Source organism: Mustela lutreola, chromosome 7 (assembly GCF_030435805.1).
Source record: "Mustela lutreola isolate mMusLut2 chromosome 7, mMusLut2.pri, whole genome shotgun sequence".
NCBI classification, from domain to species: domain Eukaryota; kingdom Metazoa; phylum Chordata; class Mammalia; order Carnivora; family Mustelidae; genus Mustela; species Mustela lutreola.
The window spans coordinates 54,262,461-54,284,101 of NC_081296.1; the positions used below are offsets into that span (position 1 = coordinate 54,262,461).

The following is a 21,641-nucleotide window of genomic DNA, read 5'->3' on the forward strand; positions in this document are numbered from 1 at the left end:
TTGTCATTCTGGCATGCTTAGCAAAGTGTTCTGGTGACTTGACAATATGTTCCCCCAAAAGCAGGGTCCATACCTGAAGGCTAGCTTTGGTGGTGGCAATAGTCCTAATATTGCACCTTCTAGATGGTACTGCTACTCACCGATCCTATAGAAAAGGGCACTGTTGATCAACATGGGCCTCCTGAAGAGTCTAGAGCCTTGTCTGCTATTTTCTATCTCATCTTTCTCATCCTTTCCTGCAGTCACAGAACCAGGGAATGTTGGAGCTAGGAAGGACCCTGAGGATTAACGGACTCTCCTAGTAGAAAGGAAACTGGGTTTTCAAGCAGGGAGGTGGTTTACCGGTGTCACACAGTAGCTTGTGTCTCTGGACCCTGAATCTAGTGTGCTTTACCAACACTGTATGGCCCCCTTACATGGGGAACCCTATTATGGAAGACGTTCTCTCTCTACTGAAGGGCATCACTTACCTGTGCAAGTTTGTCCCAAGTTTGTTAGTTTACTTCTTCTGAGTATTAGGTAGGATTCAAGATTATCCCCCATATTCTCATTTGCATGTAGCTGTACTTCCTTGACTGTGCAATAGATGAGTAGAATTACAGTTAGCACATCAGGAGTGGCTCAGACATGTGGACACGGAGGTTGAGAACAGATGAGTTAGTAGACAATGACCAGGGGAGAGTCTTTGCTTTCTAGAATTCATATCGAGAGAGAAAAAGATGAACAAATACAAACTTTCCTTCTTTGTGTTGTTTGTGTTGATTTTCTCTGTGGAGCTTTAAAAAGAGGCTTTTGCTGAGCTAGCTGGGCTTTGTTTGGCTTCCTTACAATCAGTTCACCTCAGGGGAAGATGTTAGTCACCCACCTCTTTAGGAAAGGGGAGAGCACCAAGAGTGATGACCTTACAGACAAAAATTCTGCAGTCTGGCTTTGCCAGGATAATTTCATATGGACTCTGTTTATACTATTATATTTCTGGCAATAGCAGAATTAGAGAAGAAATTTCAAGGTAGGAAAAATGAAGGAAATTCTAGAAAAGAGTTAATAGGGAAGAGGACTTAGAGTCTATCTGGCTGCTTGGTTCACAACCTGGGGACCATGGACCCCAGGAGGCTAAGGAGAGATGACAATAGAGGCATGAATCCATGTGTGGATCTGGGATCATACATACACACACACACACAAATTTTTTTAAAATATGGGCCTCAATCATATATATATATGTATATATATGAATCATCTGAGGGTCTACGCGAAACTATACTTTCCCAGATCCCAAACCCAAAGAATCTGATTTTGCTGATCTGAGGTAGAGCCTGAGAATCTGCTATTTTAAGAAGCACCAGGGTCTAGGGCACCTGGGTGGCTTAGTTGGTTAAGCATCTGCCTCCCGCTTAGGTCATGTTCCCAGGGTCTTGGGATCCTTGCTCAGCTGGGAGCTGCTGCTCCCTCTCCCTCTGCCACTCCCCCTGCTTGTACGCTCTGGCTCTATCTCTCTGTCAAATAAATAAATAAATAAAATCTTAAAAAAAAAAAAAAAGGCACCAGGGTCTAATATATACCAACATACTGAGTCTGTGGCAATAAAGGGTAAAAATAAATAAAATAAATCACTTTAAAAATTGTTGACTCTGAAGTTGCCTTTGGCTATTAGTTTCTTAAAAGAGGCAATAGAAGCTAAAGTTGGGTAACTGTGAGAAGGGTGGGCAGTCCTTGGATTTGAGGACTGCAACTCCAAAAGTATGGAAGCACTAATCCAGCCCAACTCCTTCATTTCAGAAAAAAAGGAATGAAGACTCACAGATCTTAAAGTAGCTTTCCCCCCAAGGTCACACTGCCAGTGGCAGGACAAACAGTCTCCTGCCTGGAGCCTGGGAAGCTTTCTGCTCCCAGCCTGACCTACGGGAAAGCCCAGTCAGGTTGGAAGGTCGCCACTGGGAGTGTTGAAGGGTTACACTCTAAAATGACTTATTTACAGGCAACAACTGGGAAGCAAGTAACTCAAAGTTCTCTGAAGCTGCCTTAAGGGGAAGCTCTTTAGTTTCACACCCTCAAGACAGAACAATTCTTAAAAATCAATCCATTCACTTAATCCATTTTTTCCCTTTTGCTACGGAAAGTTCACAAAATAACTAGAAGCAATACCTTGCAGTTTTGTTTCAAAGCTACAACTTCCAACAGTCTTGTCGTTTGGAAATGTTCACTGGCCACAGTGAAATTCTACAGGATGATTTGTGAGTTGTCTCTGAAACCTTCGAGTGTGTGTTCGGCTTTATAAAGCTGGCTGTTCAGGAATGGGGCACATTCTCCTAGGAACACGGATGGGGCAGACTTATACATACATACACGGATGGGGCATTCCTCATGCAAGGAATTGCTTGCATACATGAAATAGAAAATAAGCCCCAGACAAAAGTCTCTGGGATATCGAGGTGCAGATATCTCTGTAGGCATAGAAATTGTCAGGTATGAATTATACGTAGCAACAATTCTCTTACACACCAATCTCGACAGTTTTTTAAATGAGCTAATACTACCGTCCTAGCTCAGTGGTAGCCTTTCGCTAGGAATGACGGAAGCTATTCTTATATTCTGCTAAGTTGATTAATAAAAAATATTTATTACACAAATCCTCTTTGTTGACAAGTTAAAATGGAGCCTCATCTTTCATACCTCCCTGAAGATTGCCACCTTGTGAGATTGAAAATACTCATTAAATTCCACCACCAGACAGGCACAAATGAGAGGGTGATTGTTTTTAAGCATGTGAGGGGAATCGTTGGTAAACTCATTTGTTTGGATATCATTAACAGAACAATCGGTGAAGATCTCCAGGGGGTCCTCATGACCTTTGCTCGAAATCTCTTCATCATCCATCAAGAAATATCAGCACCTAATATGCAAGGCGAGACCAATTTTAAGGTGAGGTGTTAATTAACTAACGATTCTGGTTAATTTCTATACAAGGACTGAAAATACCTCATGCTGTATTGTAAACAAGTGCTAAACCATTTTTTTTTTTTTTTATCGTGAAGCAGTACATATCTTATAATGCACAGGGTCAATATTATAAGGTTCCCACTGAACCTGTTAGTTAAATTTAATAGTTTGAAATTTTTTCTTTGAAATATAGTAGACTTGTTTTAAGTTGCTGCCATTTCCAAACCCAGTTTACAAAACAACATGGCTCTCTGAGATCAGAGGTGACGCTGAAGCGTCACAATGAAACCGACACAGAGACAGTCACCACCAAAAACCCTGAATGTAACCTACTTATTTGCAGATAACGCAGTATCTGGCCAAGGATTCCTGGGGAGGCCATATTTCTAGGACCAGAGGAGTTCTGAGACCCCAGGAAAGATAATGTGGAGAAGAGAGAAACAGAAAAAGCCCTCAGCGCAGACATGGGCCATGTACCCCACACACTGTTTCTCCAATTTGGGGCAGAAATTTCATCACTAATCTGTTTGAAGCTTCCAAATGGCCTTTAAAGATGTTGGACCATGAAAGCTAGTTGTGTGTAATTGATCAAAAGTCTCCAAACTGTAGAAATATGAACAAAAGCAAGAAAACAGGAGCAAGATCCACACAAGAGTTTTTGAAACACAGGCCAAACAGAGATGAACACTTGGTATTTTTTTAATTTCAATTTTTTATTTAAATTCTAGTTAGTTAACATATAGTATAAAATTGGTTTCAGGTATAGAATTTAGTGATTCATCACTTACATATAACACCCAGTGCCCATCACACAACAAATGCCTTTTTTTTTTTTAAGATTTTATTTATTTATTTGACAGAGACAGAGAGATCACAAATAGGCAGAGAGGCAGGCAGAGAGAGGGGGAAGCAGTATCCCTGCTGATCAGAGAGCCCAACACAGGACTCAATCCCAGGACCCTGAGACCACGACCCTGAGACCATGACCTGAGCCAAAGACAAAGCTTTTAACCCACTGAGCCTCCCAGGTGCCCAACAAATGCCCTTCTTAATGCCTATCACTCATCTAGCCCATACCCCATCCACCTCCCTCCACCGACCCTCAGTTTGTTCTCTATTTTTAAGAGTCTCTTGGGGCACCTGGGTGGCTCAGGGGGTTAAAGCTTCTGCCTTCGGCTCAGGTCATGATCTCAGGGTCCTGGGATGGAGCTCCACATCGGGCTCTCTGCTCGGCAGGGAGCCTGCTTCTCTGTCTCTCTCTGCCTGCCTCTCTGCCTACTTGTGATCTCTGTCTGTCAAATAAATAAATAAAATCTTAAAAAAAGAAAAAAAAAAAAGAGCCTCTTATGGTCTGCTTCCCTTTCTCCCTTCCTCTCTCTTGTTTCTGCCCCTTCCCATATCTTCATCTGTCTTGTTTCTTAAATTCTACATGTAAGTGAAATCATACGGTATTTGTCTTTCTTTGACTGATTTATTTGCCTTAGCATAAGACACTCTAGTTCCAACCATGTCATTACAAACGGCCAGATTTTATTCTATTTTTTTATTCTTCATATATATATATAGATATATAGATATCTATAAATATATAGATATATATTTATAAAAATATATAGATATATTATATTATATTATACATAATATAATATATTAATATATACCTATATATATCTATATACCAATATATATATCTATATATAGATAGATATACCAATATATAATATATAAAGATATAGATATATTTATATCTATAGATGTATTATATCTATAGATATATTTATATATATTTATATCTATATCTTTATATAATAGATAAAGGATATAGATCTATATCTTTATATAATATTTGTATAAAGATATAATATATATTATATATTATATAATATTATATATATATCTTTATGTAATATATCTTTATATAATATTTGTATAAAGATATAATATATATTATATATTATATAATTATATAATATTATATATATTATAATTATATAATATATATTATATCTTTATACAAATATTATATAAAGATATATTACATAAAGATATATTACATATAGATCTATATCTTTATATATTATATATTGGTATATCTATATATAGATATATATATTGGTATATATCTATATATCTATATATATGGTGAAGATGTGATATATATATATATATCACATCTTCTTTATCCATTCATCTGTTGATAAACATCTGGGTTCCTTCCACAGTTTAGCTATTGTAGATAACGCTGCTATAAACATCAGGGTGCACGTGCCTCTTGAATCAGTATTTTTGCATCCTTTGCATAAACCTTTAACCTTTGGGTAAACACCTAGTAGTGCAATTGTTGGATCATAGGGTAGTTCTATTTTTAACTTTTTTGAGGAACCTCTATATTGTTTCCCAGGGTGGCTGCACCAGTTTGCATTCCCCTCAACAGTGTTAGAGTGTTCCCCATCCTCACCAACATCTGTTGTTTCTTGTGTTGTTAATTTAAGCCATTCTAACAGGTGTGAGGTGGTGAGGTGGTATCTCATCATAGCTTTGATTTATATTTTTCTGATGATGAGTGGTGTTGAACATGTTTTCATGTATCTGTTAGCTATCTAAATGTTTTCTCTGGAAAAGTGTCTGTTCATGTTTTCTGCTAATTTCTTAACTGGATTATTTATTTTGGGGGTGTTGAGTTTGATAAGTTCTTTATAGATTTTAGCTATTACTCCTTTATCAGATATGTCATTTGCAACTATCTTCTCCCATTCCATAGGTTGTTTTTTTAATTTTGTTGATTGTTTCCTTCATTGTGCAGAAGACTTTTATCTTGATGGAGTCCAAATTTTTGCTTTTATTTCCCTTGCCTCTGGTGATGTGTCTAGTAGGACATTGCTGCAGCTGAGGTCAAAGAAGTTGCTGCTGTGTTCTCTTCTAGGATTTTGATGGCTTCCTGTCTCACATTCATCCATTTTAAATTTATTTTTGTGTATGATATAAAAAAGTTGTCCAGTTTCATTCTTCTGCATGTTGCTGTCCAGTATTCCCAACACCATTTGTTGAAAAGATAGTCTTTTTTCCATTGGATATTCTTTTCCTGCTTTGTTGGAAAAGCAACTGGGTCCATTTCTAGGTTTTCTGTTCTGTTCCGTTGATCATTGCACCTGTTTTTGTGAATAGTGTACTGATCACCAAAATCTGCATCTGATTCCTAGTGTGGGCCTTCATCATGTTTGAATAGGTAAAGTAACTCAGAGGACTCAACTGGAAACCACAGGCAAAAAGCAAAATAGATTCATTCTTAGTAAAGTTTTCTATCTACCACCCCAGTGGTAATTCTAGTAAGTATCTTCAGTCTGTAAAGAAGGATTTACCAAGACTGAAAAAAAAATGGAAGGTGGTGCAGATATAGCACTTAGCAAAATATAACAATATTTCCTAAAAACACTCAACCTAGGAATAGAAGGGAACTTCCTCAACCTGTTAAGGGCATTAGCAAAAGCCCACAGCTAACATCATAGTTAATGGTGCAAGACTAAAAGTCTTTCCCCTAAGATCAGGAGCAAGACAAGGATGTCTGCCTTCACCACTTCTATTCATCACTGTACTAGAGGTTGTAGCCAGGGCAATTCAGCAAGAAAAAGAAATAAAAGGCATCCAGATTGGAAAGAAAGAAGTAAAACTATCTCTATTCACAAATAACATGATCCTGTATTTAAGAAATCTTTTTTTTTTTTTTTAAGATTTTATTTGTTTATTTGACAGAGAGAGATCACAAGTAGGCAGAGAGGCAGGCAGAGAGAGAGAGAGAGAGGAGGAGGAAGCAGGCTCCCTGCTGAGCAGAGAGCCCGATGCGGGACTCGATCCCAGGATCCTGAGATCATGACCTGAGCCGAAGGCAGCGGCCTAACCCACTGAGCCACCCAGGCGCCCCAATCCTGTATTTAAGAAATCTTAAAGAACCCAAAAACAACCTGTTAGAGCTAATAAATGAGTTGAGAAAAGTTGCAAGACCCAAGATCAATATAGAGACATTGATTGTATTTCTATATACTAATAACGAATGATCCAAAAATAATTTTTTTAATTTTAAATTTAAATTCAAAAAAATTTTTTTAATTCCATTTATAATAGCATCAGAAAGAATAAAAAAATTTAGGAATATATTTAACAGAAGAAGTACAAGATCTGTCCATCATAAAAGAAAGAAGATCTAAACAAATTGAGTGGAAGATTTAATATTGTTAAGATGGCAATAATACTCCTCAGACAGATCTATGGATTCAACACCAATTCCTATCAGCATCTCAGCTGACTTTATTTGCAGAAATTTACAAAATGATCCTAAAATTCCTATGGAAATGCAAAGGATCCAGAATAGTCAAAATAATCTTGAAAACGATGAACAAAGAGAAATTACACTTCTCAACTTTAAAACTTAACTACAGTGGGGTGTCTAGATGGCTCAGTCAGTTAGTTCAGCATCTGACCTTGATTTCGTCTCAGGTCATGATCTAGGGACATGGGATTAAGCCAGGGCATTGGGCCCAACAAGTCTGCTTGTCCCTCTCCCTCTACACCTCCCTCCCACTTGTCCTTGCTATCTCTAAAATAAATAAATAAAATCTTTTCAAAAATAGACAAACAACAAAACTATGATAATCAAGAGTGGTACTGGCATAAGAATAGAAGTAGAACCATGGAATAAAACTGAGAATCCAAAATAAACCCATACATTTGTAGTCAATTGATTTTCGACAAGAATGCTAAAGCAATCTGATGGGAAAAATACTGTTTTTTAAACAAATGGTGCTGGAGAAAACAGATATCCACATACAAATGAATGAAGTGGTACCTCCACTCCATAGCATATATAAAAACTAAATAAAAATGGATCAAAAACCCAAAGGTAAGAGCTACAACTATAAAACTCTTAGAAGAAAACACAGGTATAAATAAATCTTCATGAGCCTGTAGCTAGCAATGCTTTCTTAGACACAATACCTAAAGTGTAAACAGCCAAGGTATAAATAGATCATAGTTAACATGGAGTGTTACTCAGGCATAAAAAGGAAATGTAGTTCTGATCCACTACAACACAAATGAACCTTGAAAACATTATGTTAAGTGAAGAAGGTCAGGCACAAAAGGCTATTATTCCATTTATATGAAATGTCCACAGTAGGCAAATCTATAGTGACAGAGAGTAGATTAACAGTTGTCAGGAGCTAAGGGAAGGGGAAAATGAGGAAAGGCTGCTAATAGGCATAGAGTTTCTATATAGGGTACTGAAATTTTTCTGGAATTACATAATAATGATGGTTTCTTGTGAACCCACTGAAAACTACTGATTTGAACTGTTTGTAAGGGTGAATTTTAAGGCATGTGAATAGTACCTCAATAAAAAATAGCTAAAAAAAATAAAAGGGAAATGTGCCATTTTTCTGCCCAATGGGAAAAAAAACAATGGAAGTAAATACTCCCATCAGCCTACTAGCTCTCATTTTAGGATGACTAGACCAATGCTTCTCAAATTATCTATAGTGAAGTTTTGTTTTTTCCAACTTACCATGGATCAGTACTTTTGTAAAATACAACAAACATGAATTACTAGGAAAATGAAATGAAAAAAATTAAAGACATATAAAATAGGAGCCCATTTTTTTTCCATTTGATTTAGCAGCCATAAAAATTTCTATAAATGTTTCCAAATCCTTACTTTCAATTTTTTTTACTCTCAATTATTTCACGACTGATGACACAATTTATAGATGAGTCTTAGTTAGCAAAACACACTTTGCGTTTAACTGGTCTAAATTATACCTAACTCCAAAAAGGAGCAAATAATTGGGGCGGGGGGGGGTGGGGTGGGGAGGAAGAGTTGTAAGAGGTCTTTAAGTAATGAATATTACTTTTATTGTTCATTTACAGACGGCCATTGATGACATTGAAGCCATTCTAGGAGTAACAGAGGAAAACAAAATAAGATTTGAAGAAGAGCTAAAACAGTCCAAAGATGACAAAAACCTTTCTAAACCTGATAAATGAATGCTCCTGGAATATTGCTGATTTTTTTATTCAATCTGGAGTCAAAAAAAGGCAACAAAGGAATCAAAGTGGGGAATGGAGTTGGTTTGTTTTGTGTGCTAGGAGGTGTATCAAAACAGATTATAATGTAATGCTCTTCTTTTAAAAAAAATTATTAAGTGATCTTATTTTACTTATTAAACTAAAACCTGTGTGTGCTTTTATTTGAGTATCAAACAATCTCTTCTTCTTCCAGAGGTCAGAAAGAAATAACCTAATAAGAAAGTTACAAGTCTTACTGTTATCACTTCTGCACCTACCTCCTTATAAACCTCAGGGTTATAGGGAGCTTTTGTTTATGCCTTATAAAGTTTTCTCCTCCTATTTCTAAGAGTAATTTGTCTTCTGCATTAAAAAAAAATGGAATAAAATCTTAGTCATTGCTATTTGGCAAAACGGATCTTCTTTTCCCCAAGAAAATTACATTTACATGGATTTTTAAAGTGACCCTCTATCATTCATTGTATTTTTCCTTGTTCCAAGCCACTATTGTCTGTTGTTACCATTTCTCAAAAAAGTAAGGTGTTAAGCCAACATCTAGTTAACAAGGGCATCAGAATTTATCTAGGTGGCAGTATCTGCTCTTAGTTTAATATATAGCATCACTCGAGCCCTCTAGCATGAATAAACGTTGGTAATCTCTAATTCTCCATTTAATACGGCAGTAGGATTTGTACAATCATAATTCAACAGTACCTTTTTAAAGTGCAAATTGTTAAAATTATGCAGCGCTGACACTAACTCTTAGCATTCCCTTCTCAATTATTCAAAACATTTCAGAAACACCCAGCTTTCCAGAAGGGTGAAATATCCAAGTCACAACACCAAAATCGCATTGCTGTTTTCAAGAATAACCTTTATGTCTTTAAAAATATTTTAATGTGTTGGTGAAACTAGGCATACTGTTTTATGTATGGAATTTCAATAATTTTTAACGGTGCCTCAGCCGCAAGCTCAGAGCTTCTGCCTAAAGTCGGCATTTTTGTGTGTATCAGCTTTTGTTTTGCTATAGTTGGAAATACATTAATTAGCCAGGTTTCCTGCCTGGGCTAGGTACAACGATGACCTCCTTTTCTTGCCAGATCATTCTAATCCATATGAGGGGCCCACTGTCCAGACACTTGACGGATAGGAAGTACTCGATGCCCATTAGAATCTCGCCTCAATTGGAGCCAGAGCAACATAAGGTCCAAGAGACTCATTAGTTCACTGGCACAATCGTGTCCTGAGAGTAAATGAAACCCTCTGTCTCCTTATGGCTCTCATCTGCTCTGGACTTTAAAAGAAAACTGTCTCTGTTTTGTTCAGCACAGCAGTGCATCTTTCACATGGTGAGAACCCCTCTTAACAGTACAAAACTGTTAAATCTATCAGGGAAGTTTTGAATGTGAATTTTGATTAGCACTCTGGAGCCTCAAGCTGCTGGCAATTGTAAAATGAGTTCACTCTCCTGTACCTTTTTTTTTAAACCCACCATGATTGGTTTTCTCAAACAATGCACTTTCCTTCCTTCCCTCTCCCATTAGCATACACCACAGAATGCCTGTTTGCAAATTGAGGCCTTACATTCGGATTCAGGTCCTACTAGGAAAACAGTCGGAAGTAAGGTTTTCTACCTAAAAAACCTACAGTTTCAAAATGAAAGGAAAAAATTTGGTATGATGAAACAATCACTTCAAGTAATTAAGTGGAAGAAGCCAGAGGACCAGATTAAATTAGTGAAATGTTTTAATTACAGAACATTTGAAAAGAAGCATAGTCCATTATCTTTTAGCACATATATGTAGCAAAGACGCTGTGCTACTGGTAAACTAAGGTAAGTTTGAAAAAAAAATCACATATATGTGTACAATGTTTAAAGTATTCTAAACAAAAATTAATTGAGATGAATTACTGAACTTTTATTACTCTAAATAGGAAAATGAAATACTTGTTGATAACAGGATGTCCCTTTACATATTCCCTTTTTTTGTTTTAAAGAAACCAAACAGGTAATATTCCATGACAAACTGCTATCTACTTACCTATATCTTCTGTAATCTACTTATATTTACCTTTAATGAACACTTATTATGGGCTAAGTGTATACTGTACTGTGGGTACGTATGATCACTGTTCTCATTTTACATACAGGACACTAAGATTTAGTGGGGGTATCTCAATGCATGTCTAAAGACCAGTTGGGGCTTTGCTCTTTTACCACAAATTCTAGCATGTTGTGTAAAGTAGAAAGTTCAGATTCACTTGTCCCAGATCACACAAGGGACTTGCACTTTTTTGTAAGAAATTCTAGCGTTGCTTAAGGGACAGCTTCACTTATGCTTCCAGCTAAATCAACTTGAACAACTGACAGTATCATGAGGCATCACAATTACGTAATCAAAGAAATCAGGAGAAGAGAATGTGGTGTCAGTAGAATTCTGCCATGTGATGGATCTGTAAGACTTCTGTGGAGGACTGACAATGGGAAGGGGCAGGAGAGTTTGGAAGCTGGAAAGTCATGCCCATAGTTTGTTTCAAAAAGGGTATAAAGCCAAGAACCTGGAGAAGGGTTAAGAAAGGACTTCCAACAAGACAGACAGTAATCTGGGAAAAGTTGGAGCATTATTTTAGCTATATAATTCTAAGAATTGCAAGCATCCTATTTTTCAGGTATAAAAATAAGTATTGGGGCACCTGAGTGGCTCAGTGGGTTAAGCCGCTGCCTTCGGCTCAGGTCATAATCTCAGTGTTCTGGGATCGAGCCCCGCATCGGGCTCTCTGCTCAGCGGGGAGCCTGCTTCCCCACCTCTCTCAGCTGCCTCTCTGCCTACTTGTGATCTCTCTCTGTCAAATAAATACATAAAATTTTTGAAAAAAAAAAGTATTTTATCATAAGTAATGTATCAGTAACCATCTGATAGCTTTAACAATTAATAATCATTTGTGTGCATCTGGCACCTTTCTTCTAAAGAGCTCAAAGCACTTTACATTTGTTATCTCATTAATTCCCAACATTGTCCCTGTGGGGAAGGTAGTAAGTATTTTAACATTTAAATGTTTATCTTTCAGAATTTCTCAAGCATGCATTAATTATATTTCCAAAAATGTAAATGTTCACTAGTTTTATTTTACTGTTCCTCTGGCTTCAATGTGCATAAGAGATCTGTTCAATTCTCTAATATACTGATCACAGTAAATCTTTTTTTATTAATAATATTTTATTTATTTATTTGATGGAGAGAGATCACAAGTAGGCAGAGAGGCAGGCAGAGAGAGAGGGGGGAAGCAAGCTCCCCGCTGAGCAGAGAGCCCGAAGCGGGGCTCGATCCCAGGACCCTGAGACAGGACCTGAGCCGAAGGTAGAGGCTTAACCCACTGAGCCACCCAGGTGCCCCCGGATCACAGTAAATCTTATCTGGAAAACTGTAAGTTGCTAAAATAATGGAAGAGTGGAAGTTGCGGCTGGGGGGAAACATATGACTGCTTTTCTCACTGGAAAAAGTTTGGTTCCATCCATTGCAAATGCAGATGAGACATGCTACGGATCTTCCAGATCTTTTCTGGGTCCCGTTCTTTCCAAAAGGTGAGCCTCAAGAGGGTAAGTGCTGTATCTGTAAGCCTGAGGTAGACTGACCTACTATTTACATCTTTGTTTTACTGATGGTTTTTATCAAAGTAGAACAGAAACCAGATGCATTCTACTACGAGTTGTATCCTAAAGAGTCACAGAATAATAAGGGCCAGAAACTTGCCTCCCCAACCCTCACTCTCTCTGGGCTGGTCATACTTTCCTCAATTTTCTAACTAAAAAAAATGGCAGATAGTAATACCTGCTCCTTAGGGAAGCAGTAGAGATTAATTGGCCAATGTAGGGAGAGCATTTCTGAGACAAAGCGTTCTACATAAATGTTTAAGTATTATTATTGCTCTGCTCCTTCAAAGGGAAGTTCTAACTTTGAAATGTGATTATACACTTTTCCCAAAAAAAACCCTTCATAACCACATATATAGGCTTATTTTTCACTCTAACAGTCTAACTCATGGTTGTGAAACTTTATTGCACTTGATGGAAGACCCAGGCTTTTATTAGTTTTAAACTGCTGGTTGCTGGGGTATTTATGTAAATGAGGCAAAGATACCAAAACAGTAAATAATAAGCATGGCCCTGCTGTTTAAAAATCTGTTGGTAGAAACAACTTTTGTTTGGGTATAAGAAGACCCTAAACACAGAAAAATAATAGCTTTGGATAAGATAGCATTTTGGGTTTAGGGGTTGTTCTTGACATTGGTTTTCTCCCCAAACATTTCTTTACCACTCTGTAAACATTTTGTTTTACCTCTTCAGTGGCCACTACGTATATCATATATATGTATGTGAGAGAAAGAAAGGAGTAAAAGACATTTTAAGAATTTTTTTATTTAACAAAATGTTATAAAGTATACTAGATAGTTAATCATAGCACCCAGAAAGCAAGGCCACACCCAAATCTATTGCAGTCTCCTCATAAGGAATGTCATGATAAAATCATGGTCCCGTAAACTTAACAACAAAACAGCAGAATTTCCATTGGTTGCAAAATAACTTCAAATTCACATTCAAATTCTGGTTCATTGAAAGATTCTTGCTGCTTTGCTTCCGAGCAGAGGATGAAAAATCCTTATTTTGCAATCATTGAACAATTTAAAATGATCTAACAACACGTGACTTGCAGGTTCCCTTTATAAAGCCTTCCTACTCATCTTCTTTTTAAGTTGAATATCCAGAGCTAGCCACATTTCAAAGTCAAAAAACTAGGTTCATTTGCAACAACAGTGAAAAATCGGAAAAGTCTAAATATTCAACAATAAGGTATTACTTAAAAATTATAGGGGCTACCTGGGTGGCTCAGTTGTTTAAGCATCTGACCCTTAATTTCTGTTCAGGTCATGACCTGAGGGTCATGAGACTGAGCCCTGAGTCAGGCTCCACGCTGGGTATGGAGCATGCTAAAGATTCTTCCTCTCCCTGTCCCTCTCCCTTTGCCCCTCCCCTCAACACTACCCCTACATGTACACATGCATGTACTCGCTCTCTCTCTCACTCTTAAAAAAGAAAAATCAAGTAAAATTATGGAATAGCTATAGAAAGACAGCCATTTAAAAACTCATAGGTTACTATAACTACTGTATGAGCTAACCATTCCACTCCTAGGCATTTATTTACCCAAGAGAGAAAAAAGTATGGGACCATTCAAAGATTTGTACATGAATCTTCATTGCAAACTTATTTGTAATAGCCCCAAATTGGAAACAACCCAAATGTCCACCAACATGTAGATGTATAAATTACGGGACACCCTTACAATGGAATACTACTCAGCAATGAAAAGGATCAAGTTGTTGATAAAATCAAAGACATGAGGGGCACCTGGGTGGCTCAGTGGGTTAAAGCCTCTGCCTTTGGCTCGGGTCATGATCCCAGGATCCTGGGATCGAGCCCCGCATTGGGCGCTCTGCTCAGCAGGGAGACTGTTTCCCTTCCTCTCTCTCTGCCTGTGTCTCTGCCTACTTGTGATCTTTCTCTCTCTGTGTCGAGTAAATAAATATTTTTTTAAAAAATCAAAGACATGAATGAATCAATATAATTGTGCTGAATGAAAAAATCCAGGCAAAAAAGAGTACATATATAACATTCTAAAAATACAAATTATAGTGACAAAAAGCAGATCAGTGGTGGCCTGGAAGTGGGAAGCTGGGGGCCAGATGGTGAGGAGGAACAGGAAGATTACAAAGGATCAGGAAGAAAATTCTGGGGGTGATGGATAGCTTCACTATGTTGATTGTGAAAATGGTCTCTTGGATGAATACATATGTCAAAACTTATCAAACTATACACCTTAAATATGTGCCCTGTTTGAAGGTCAATTACACATCAAAAGCTTTTTAAAAAAAATCATGAATTAGGAGAATATAAGAAAATGAAATGACATTTAATTATTAACCATATTTTTTTCTTTTTCCAAGATTTTATGTATTTTAGAGAGAGAAAGACAAAAAGGGGGATCAAGGCAGGGGAGGAACAAATGGAGGACAAGCACCACACTGAGCACAGAGCCCAATGTAGGGCTTGACCTCACAACCCTGAGATCATGACCTGAGCCAAAATCAAGAGATGCCCAACCAACTTGAGCCACCCAGGAACCCTAAGAAGCATATTTTAAAACCGCATGAAGACTAGGACTCCAGTTACAACTTTTAAAAAATATGTACGTATATGTGCATGCACACACGTGTGTACACACCCACACCCCCCCACACACACACACCCCCACACACACCTACCTCTGAGCATGTCTCCCGCAATGCTCACAGTGGATAATTCTTAATGGTACAATTTTCTTCTTTTTGTATTCTCTATTTTATAATGAACCTGTTTTCAATTAATGGAACAAATGAAACAAAAATTTAATTTGTGGGAGTCTAGGAAAGAAAAATATATGAAGGTCTTCATTATAAGTTCTGCTATCAAAAGTGATAATGAACTTAGGGACATGGAGTAGAAATGTCATAACCACCTTCCTCCTCAAAGCTCCCAAAGCTGTCACCAGATAGTAATGGCATGTTCCTTCACATCATGGATTACAAGTTTCATTTTGAGCTTAATACGCTTAGTCTGAATATTCAAGAATTCTTACCAGACTATGACTTTTGTTCTGTATCTGCTCATGGAAACGGAGATGCATGAAAGGGTAAATGTTTCTGTTCACCTACAAATATTTGGAGGGACATCCAGTGATTAGTGGCATTTGCAGTTTTTCTAAAAGTGTATGGAACACACACACACACACACACACACATATACACCATTTGCTTTAGATTTAAAAGTCTTAATGGGTTTTAGTTCCAGCTCCTTCCTTAATGGACAAGTAACCTCCTCTCTAGTCCTCATTTTTTTGGTATGTAAAATAAGAAAGTTGAACTGATGTTTAAACTTCTTGCCAACTCTAATGATTCAAAGTATCAAAAGGGCAAAACCATATGTATCTATACCACACAAGGAGGTGACTTCTAGCTTGCTTCTTCCATTTTTTGGAAATCATGGATAATATAACTTTGTACAGCCTCCTAAGTTTCCCTATTTACTATCCAAAATGACTGTGATTTTAAATAGTTGCAAATGTTTTATAATTTTATGATAGTTTCTTGAGATGCAAACAGTTTTCTCTCAGAAGGAATCATTTAGACTAAAGACAGAAAGTAGCAAGCCAAATATATCCTTTAGACTGGAATCATGTCTTTCATTCTTTGGGTTTTTGCTTGTACTCTTTCCAGTATTGCTACTCACCTAAAGTAATGGAAACATTTTATTTTGAAAAGCATTTTATCTGAACTGATCTAATGTATACTTTCTGTACTAGAAGATCTTGGTGCAAATAGATGGGATAGAAATGAGAATCAAAGCTTTAAATGTGCACTTTTGTTTCTGTAAGCCCAAAGCATATCTCCTTTTTACATCCACTTTGCAGGGACAGTATGGAGAGCTGGAGTACAGTCTCTGAGCTTTACTTTAATTTGTACCTGGACTCAGAAAGAGATGGATGATGTATTTTGCAACATTCCATTTTGCTTTATAGCAGACATAGTCCCTGGTGAATTGCATAAATGAGACATAGAACCCTGAAACTAATTTTACCTGGCACCTTTAATCCCATATTTTAAAGACCTCCTAAAATGCACTATTTCCTGGGCCCTGTTTATAAGTGGTTAAGTCAGGCTTCCCAGGAAGTGTTCTGCCATCCACATAGAAGGGTTAGAACAAGAAGCTGAGAGTACAATGATTATCTATCCCTTTACGAAGCCCACAGTGATCGTTATGGCTAAAATAAGTCTTTAAAGTTCATTGCCAGAGCAGAAATCTCTCTCCTTCCTTTATTTTCACTAGCAACTTAGATTCTTGGTACTAAGAATTGGTACAAAAAATTATAGATGATGTAAGGTTTAAAAACTACTTATGAACCTTTTTCTTAAGATGACTTTGTCTTTCAGTATACCTTAGAGTTTTTAAATTTTTCTCATTACAGAAACATATGCTCATTATAAAAAAATAAATATGATCACATATTTCTTAAGCAAATAATTTTAAAAAACAAAAACTTTTTAAAAACAGGAATGTGCAGGGAAGAAATTTAAAAATCAACTTTTTAAAATGTTGGGGGGAGTGCCCGGCTAGCTCAGTCGGTAGAGTACACATCAGATCTTGGGGTCTTGAGTTTCAACCCCACGTTGAGTGTAGAGATAACTTAAAAATAAAATCTTTTTTAAAAAATCAACAATTATTTCACCACCCAGAGAGAACTACTGTTAAATCCAGGGGCGAACCTACTATTATTCCTACCTAGGGCTTCTGGATTTGCCATGCCTTCTGCCTGGCACACTCTTCTCCCAGTAGTCTGCCTGGTTCCCTTACTCACTGTATTCAGTCTCTGCTTGACTGTCACTAAATCAGGGGGACCCTCCCTAATGTAGCACCTATCCTTACTCTCTATCCTCTTACTCTGCTTTATTTTTCTTTAGAGCACTTAACCATAGGTTTGTTTATCTTTTATTATCTGTCTCACCAAACGGATTGTATGTGTAAAGATAGAGCCCCACTCCTAGGACACTAAACCTACCATAAATAAGAGATGCTCAATTAATACATATATTGTATTTGTTTATCAAATATATATTGAGTTCCTATTATATAGAATCTTTTATCTTTGTACGTATAATTTTTAATAGGATTATACCAGATATACTGTTTTGCAGACTGTTTTTCACTTAGCAATAAATTATGAAGACATATCAGAAATTCTTATCCAAAAAAAAAAAAAAATTCTTATCCAATGTGATTTTAATAATGGCATAAAGGATCTCAATATGGGGTTCCTGGGTGGCTCAGTGGGTTAAAGCCTCTGCCTCTGGCTCAGGTCATGATCCCAGGGTCCTGGGATGGAACTCCATGTCAGGCTCTCTGCTCAGCAGGGGGCCTGCCTCCTCCTCTCTCTCTGCCTGCCTCTCTGCCTACTTGTGATCTCTGTCTGTCAAATAAATAAATAAAATCTCTAAAAAAAAAAATCTCAATAATCCCCTATTGTTAGATCAGTACCTGGGCACTCTGATGTATCCTTCAAATACATGTTAAGGTCACTGAGGTAAGATAGTTATTAATAATATTAACAATACCTTAAATTCATAAGTACTTTATAATTTATAAACTATTTTCATATCTCATTTGATCCTCACAAAAAACTCAAAGTAAACAGAGCAGAAACTCAAAGAGGTTAAATAAATAATTTCCCTAAAATAATGAAACCAGTAGCAGGGAGTCCAGACTCAAACCTAGCTCTGTCTCTGTAGCTTCAGCTCCTCACGGAGCTCATCGTCCCTGGTTGACACTGTCATTTTACAGGTGAGTGATCCACGCCTAGAGAAGGGAGCAGTGATGTGCCCAGAATCACACAGCTTCTCCAAGAAAGAATACAGATAAAGTAGAACCCAGGACTCCTGACTCCCCATTCAAAGCTCTCTAAACTACATGCTGGCTCAATAAATTAGGGGGGAAGAAATCCTAAATCACTGCAGTCAAATCAGCAAACAATACATGCTGTTATACTTCTATAAACTATATTTGCTTGGTGCTGCGAAGAGCCAACCTGATGACACTTGCAGTCCTGAGCTTATTTGATGTGGTTGGGAAGCAAATGAGATTCCAGTGCCCCTGTTGCGCATAGGTGCTCAATGAGCATTTCCTGCGTGGTGGGGAAGTGCCCTATATTTACAGTATTTGATCCAGTTTAACAGCAAGATCTAATGTTAACATTAGCCTTGTAAAAGTTTTCACCCTAGTTCACACACAAGATTCTGGCGATTATGACTAGCAATTTTTCATGAGTTGATTTATCTGAATAAAACCTATAAGGTTTTGAACCATTAAACATTCAATTTAGAAAAAAAAAAATCTTAGCATACAGAAGAATAAACTGAAAATGGAACAGATTTGTTTCTTGTAATAATTATGAGCAATATCTCAAACTCAGCATCCTTAGACCATTGAGCTGTGTAGGATGAATGTGCTAATTAATCAATTACTACCCAACAATGTACCCTGTTTATTTACTGAAATGCACCAGAAACGTGTGCAGAGCTGGTAATTATTAATCATCTTCAGTAACAAATATGACTCAAGTTCACCTTCATATAATTAATAGAGCATGTAGTTAGCTTTAACATCTTGCTTTATTAGAAATAGCAACAAGGAATTAAAAAAAAAAAGCTGAACCACAAGTTGTGGTTCACTGAAATGCTGGCTTGGACTAAATGTGTCTATTATCCACAGTGGTGGTACTACTCACACCCATCCAAGTTATGGCCAGATGCGAAGATTTTAAAATGAAACTTTCTAATTTGAATAAAATTTTAGACTTACCAAGAAGCTGTAAAAAAACAGTCCAACACATTTCCATATATGCTTCACTCATGGTTCCCAAATAAAATCCAACATTCAGAGCTTGTTAACTGGCTTAGAGTTGGGATAATTGTTGATGAAGCCCAAACGTCTTAGCATGTTTTAAATTTTCAAGATATTTTGGAATACTTTCAATATACATAGAAATAGTTCTTTTACAACAAATTTTATGTAATCTAATTTTGAAAATCTTTTTTTTTTTTTTTGGAGTCATCATGTAGGCCCCCCAATTTCCTTTGAAACAGATAGACTTCTCGGCTAGAAGGGCCATATTTTGATACAAGGCTATTTCCAGATAACACAACATCTAAGGGAGGTTGACTTGTGTCAGCAACATTTACAGTGGAGGCTGGCATCACCGGACTCTCTGAGACTATGTTCAAAGCATGAGGTTTTGCATACAGTCCACGAAGGTTCAAATCTCAGCTGTATCAACTGTCTACTCTGTGACTGCAGGTAACTATTTTAACTTCTCTAACTTCTGATATTCAGATTCCTTGGCTTGAAATGGAGGTAAATGAAGCCCTGCTTTGGAGTATTGTTTAAACGAGAAAATAGGGGGAAACTGCCCGGCAGGAAGAAACACTCAAGAACTGCCAGATACTGTTACGCTAGGATTACTTAGCTCACTGAACTGAAATGTACACACCTAGGTACACACAAATAAAAAGTATTTCATACAATGGAAACTACAAATGTAAATTAACATTTTGGGGAGTTTTCTCCTGAAAGGAATAATTGGGTTAGAATTTAATATTAGTTGTACAGAAAAGTAAAAACGTGTCCCATCTGCAATACCAGTGGAACATCACTTCAGAAATCTAAACTGACGAATCATAAATCAGTGGGTGGACTACTGTATTTCTATTATTGAATGATTCAAGGCCCCTTTAAATGGAGAGCCCCCTTAGGGCATCTCCGTATTTGTTTATAGATCATTAACTACTTGACAGTGAGACTGGGGAGGGGGCATAAAGACTTACAGCTAAAGGGCTAAAAGCCACTGTCGAATGAAGATCAGCAATAAAGCCAAAACATCCTTGGGATTCAGTATAAAAATATGATTTGTGCTACAAAAATGTCATATGCTTTTCACACACGTATCTGTTAGTAAAAGAAAGCTCACTTTACAAGGCTGGGCCCATAACTATGGCCCATATGACAAAGTAAATTTAGGTGGCCATGTTTTCAAACGACTAGATAGGATTTGTAATATTGGAAACATGCCCATAAAATAGATTGTGTATCTATTAGCATAAATTGCTATCTGGTTTAAAAAGTCATAAATGTGTCTCTGTGCCACTGGATTATAGCATCCATAACAGGAGAAGGAAATAGAAATGTTTCCTAATGAAAAGCTTACAGAAAGTTGGAAGGTCAGAATTTTGATTATCGATTCTAATATATGATCTTGAGGGGTAAGTTTCTTACCTATTCTATAGTCTGACTTCTCTAACTACCAAAATTAAAATTGTGATTAAAACCACCTACATTAGGTGCCTGGGTGGCTCAGTGGGTTAAAGCCTCTGTCTTTGGCTCAGGTCATGATCTCAGGGTTCTGGGATGGAACCCTGCATCAGGCTCTCTGCTCAGCAGGGAGCTTGCCTCCCCCCCACCTCTGCCTGCCTCTCTGCCTACTTGTGATCTCTCTCTCTCTGTGAAATAAATAGATAAAATCTTAAAAAAAAAAAAAAACCACCTACCTTACATATTACAATTTATTTTCTCTAACATTCCTCAAACACACTAATTGTATTCACTTTGCCTACTTTTTTTTTTTTTTTTCATTTTTTTCAAGAACTTGAGTACCTATCCTATTGCAAGTACTGTCCTAGGTGCTAGAATCGCAAAGGTTAACAAAACAGGTATAAGTCCCTGGCCTTAGGAATTTTACATTCCAGTGGCGGGGGAGAGCGTGAGAGTAGTTTAGATACAACATGCGGTTTAGATGAGATCTCTGTATGCCCTATGTTCACAGTCACATGTTTTACTGGAGTAATGCTTCTTGCCACTCTTTGTAACAGCAGCCCCAGGGGCCAGCCAACTCCTTGGAGGCTTTCAGAACATCAATCACTTCCACAGGACTCAAGATCTAAGTAAGAATACAGCAGTTCTTTCCTATCCTAATGACTTTGGCCATAACTCAGTACTTCCATGAGGA

The 21,641-nt window shown here is 37.2% G+C and overlaps 1 protein-coding gene across 3 annotated transcripts in view; it reads left to right on the forward strand.

Annotated features, from left to right (window-relative positions):
• The window catches only part of IQCH (IQ motif containing H), a 193,532-nt gene extending 184,140 nt beyond the window's left edge, over positions 1-9,392 (forward strand). For all 3 annotated transcript variants that reach the window (XM_059180893.1, XM_059180894.1, XM_059180896.1), the window contains 2 exons: positions 2,814-2,922; positions 8,857-9,392. In XM_059180893.1, coding sequence (XP_059036876.1) covers positions 2,814-2,922; positions 8,857-8,973 — 226 coding nt within the window. In that variant the 3' untranslated portion in view covers positions 8,974-9,392. The remainder of the gene's footprint in view (positions 1-2,813; positions 2,923-8,856) is intronic.
• The last annotated feature ends 12,249 nt before the right edge of the window (positions 9,393-21,641 follow it).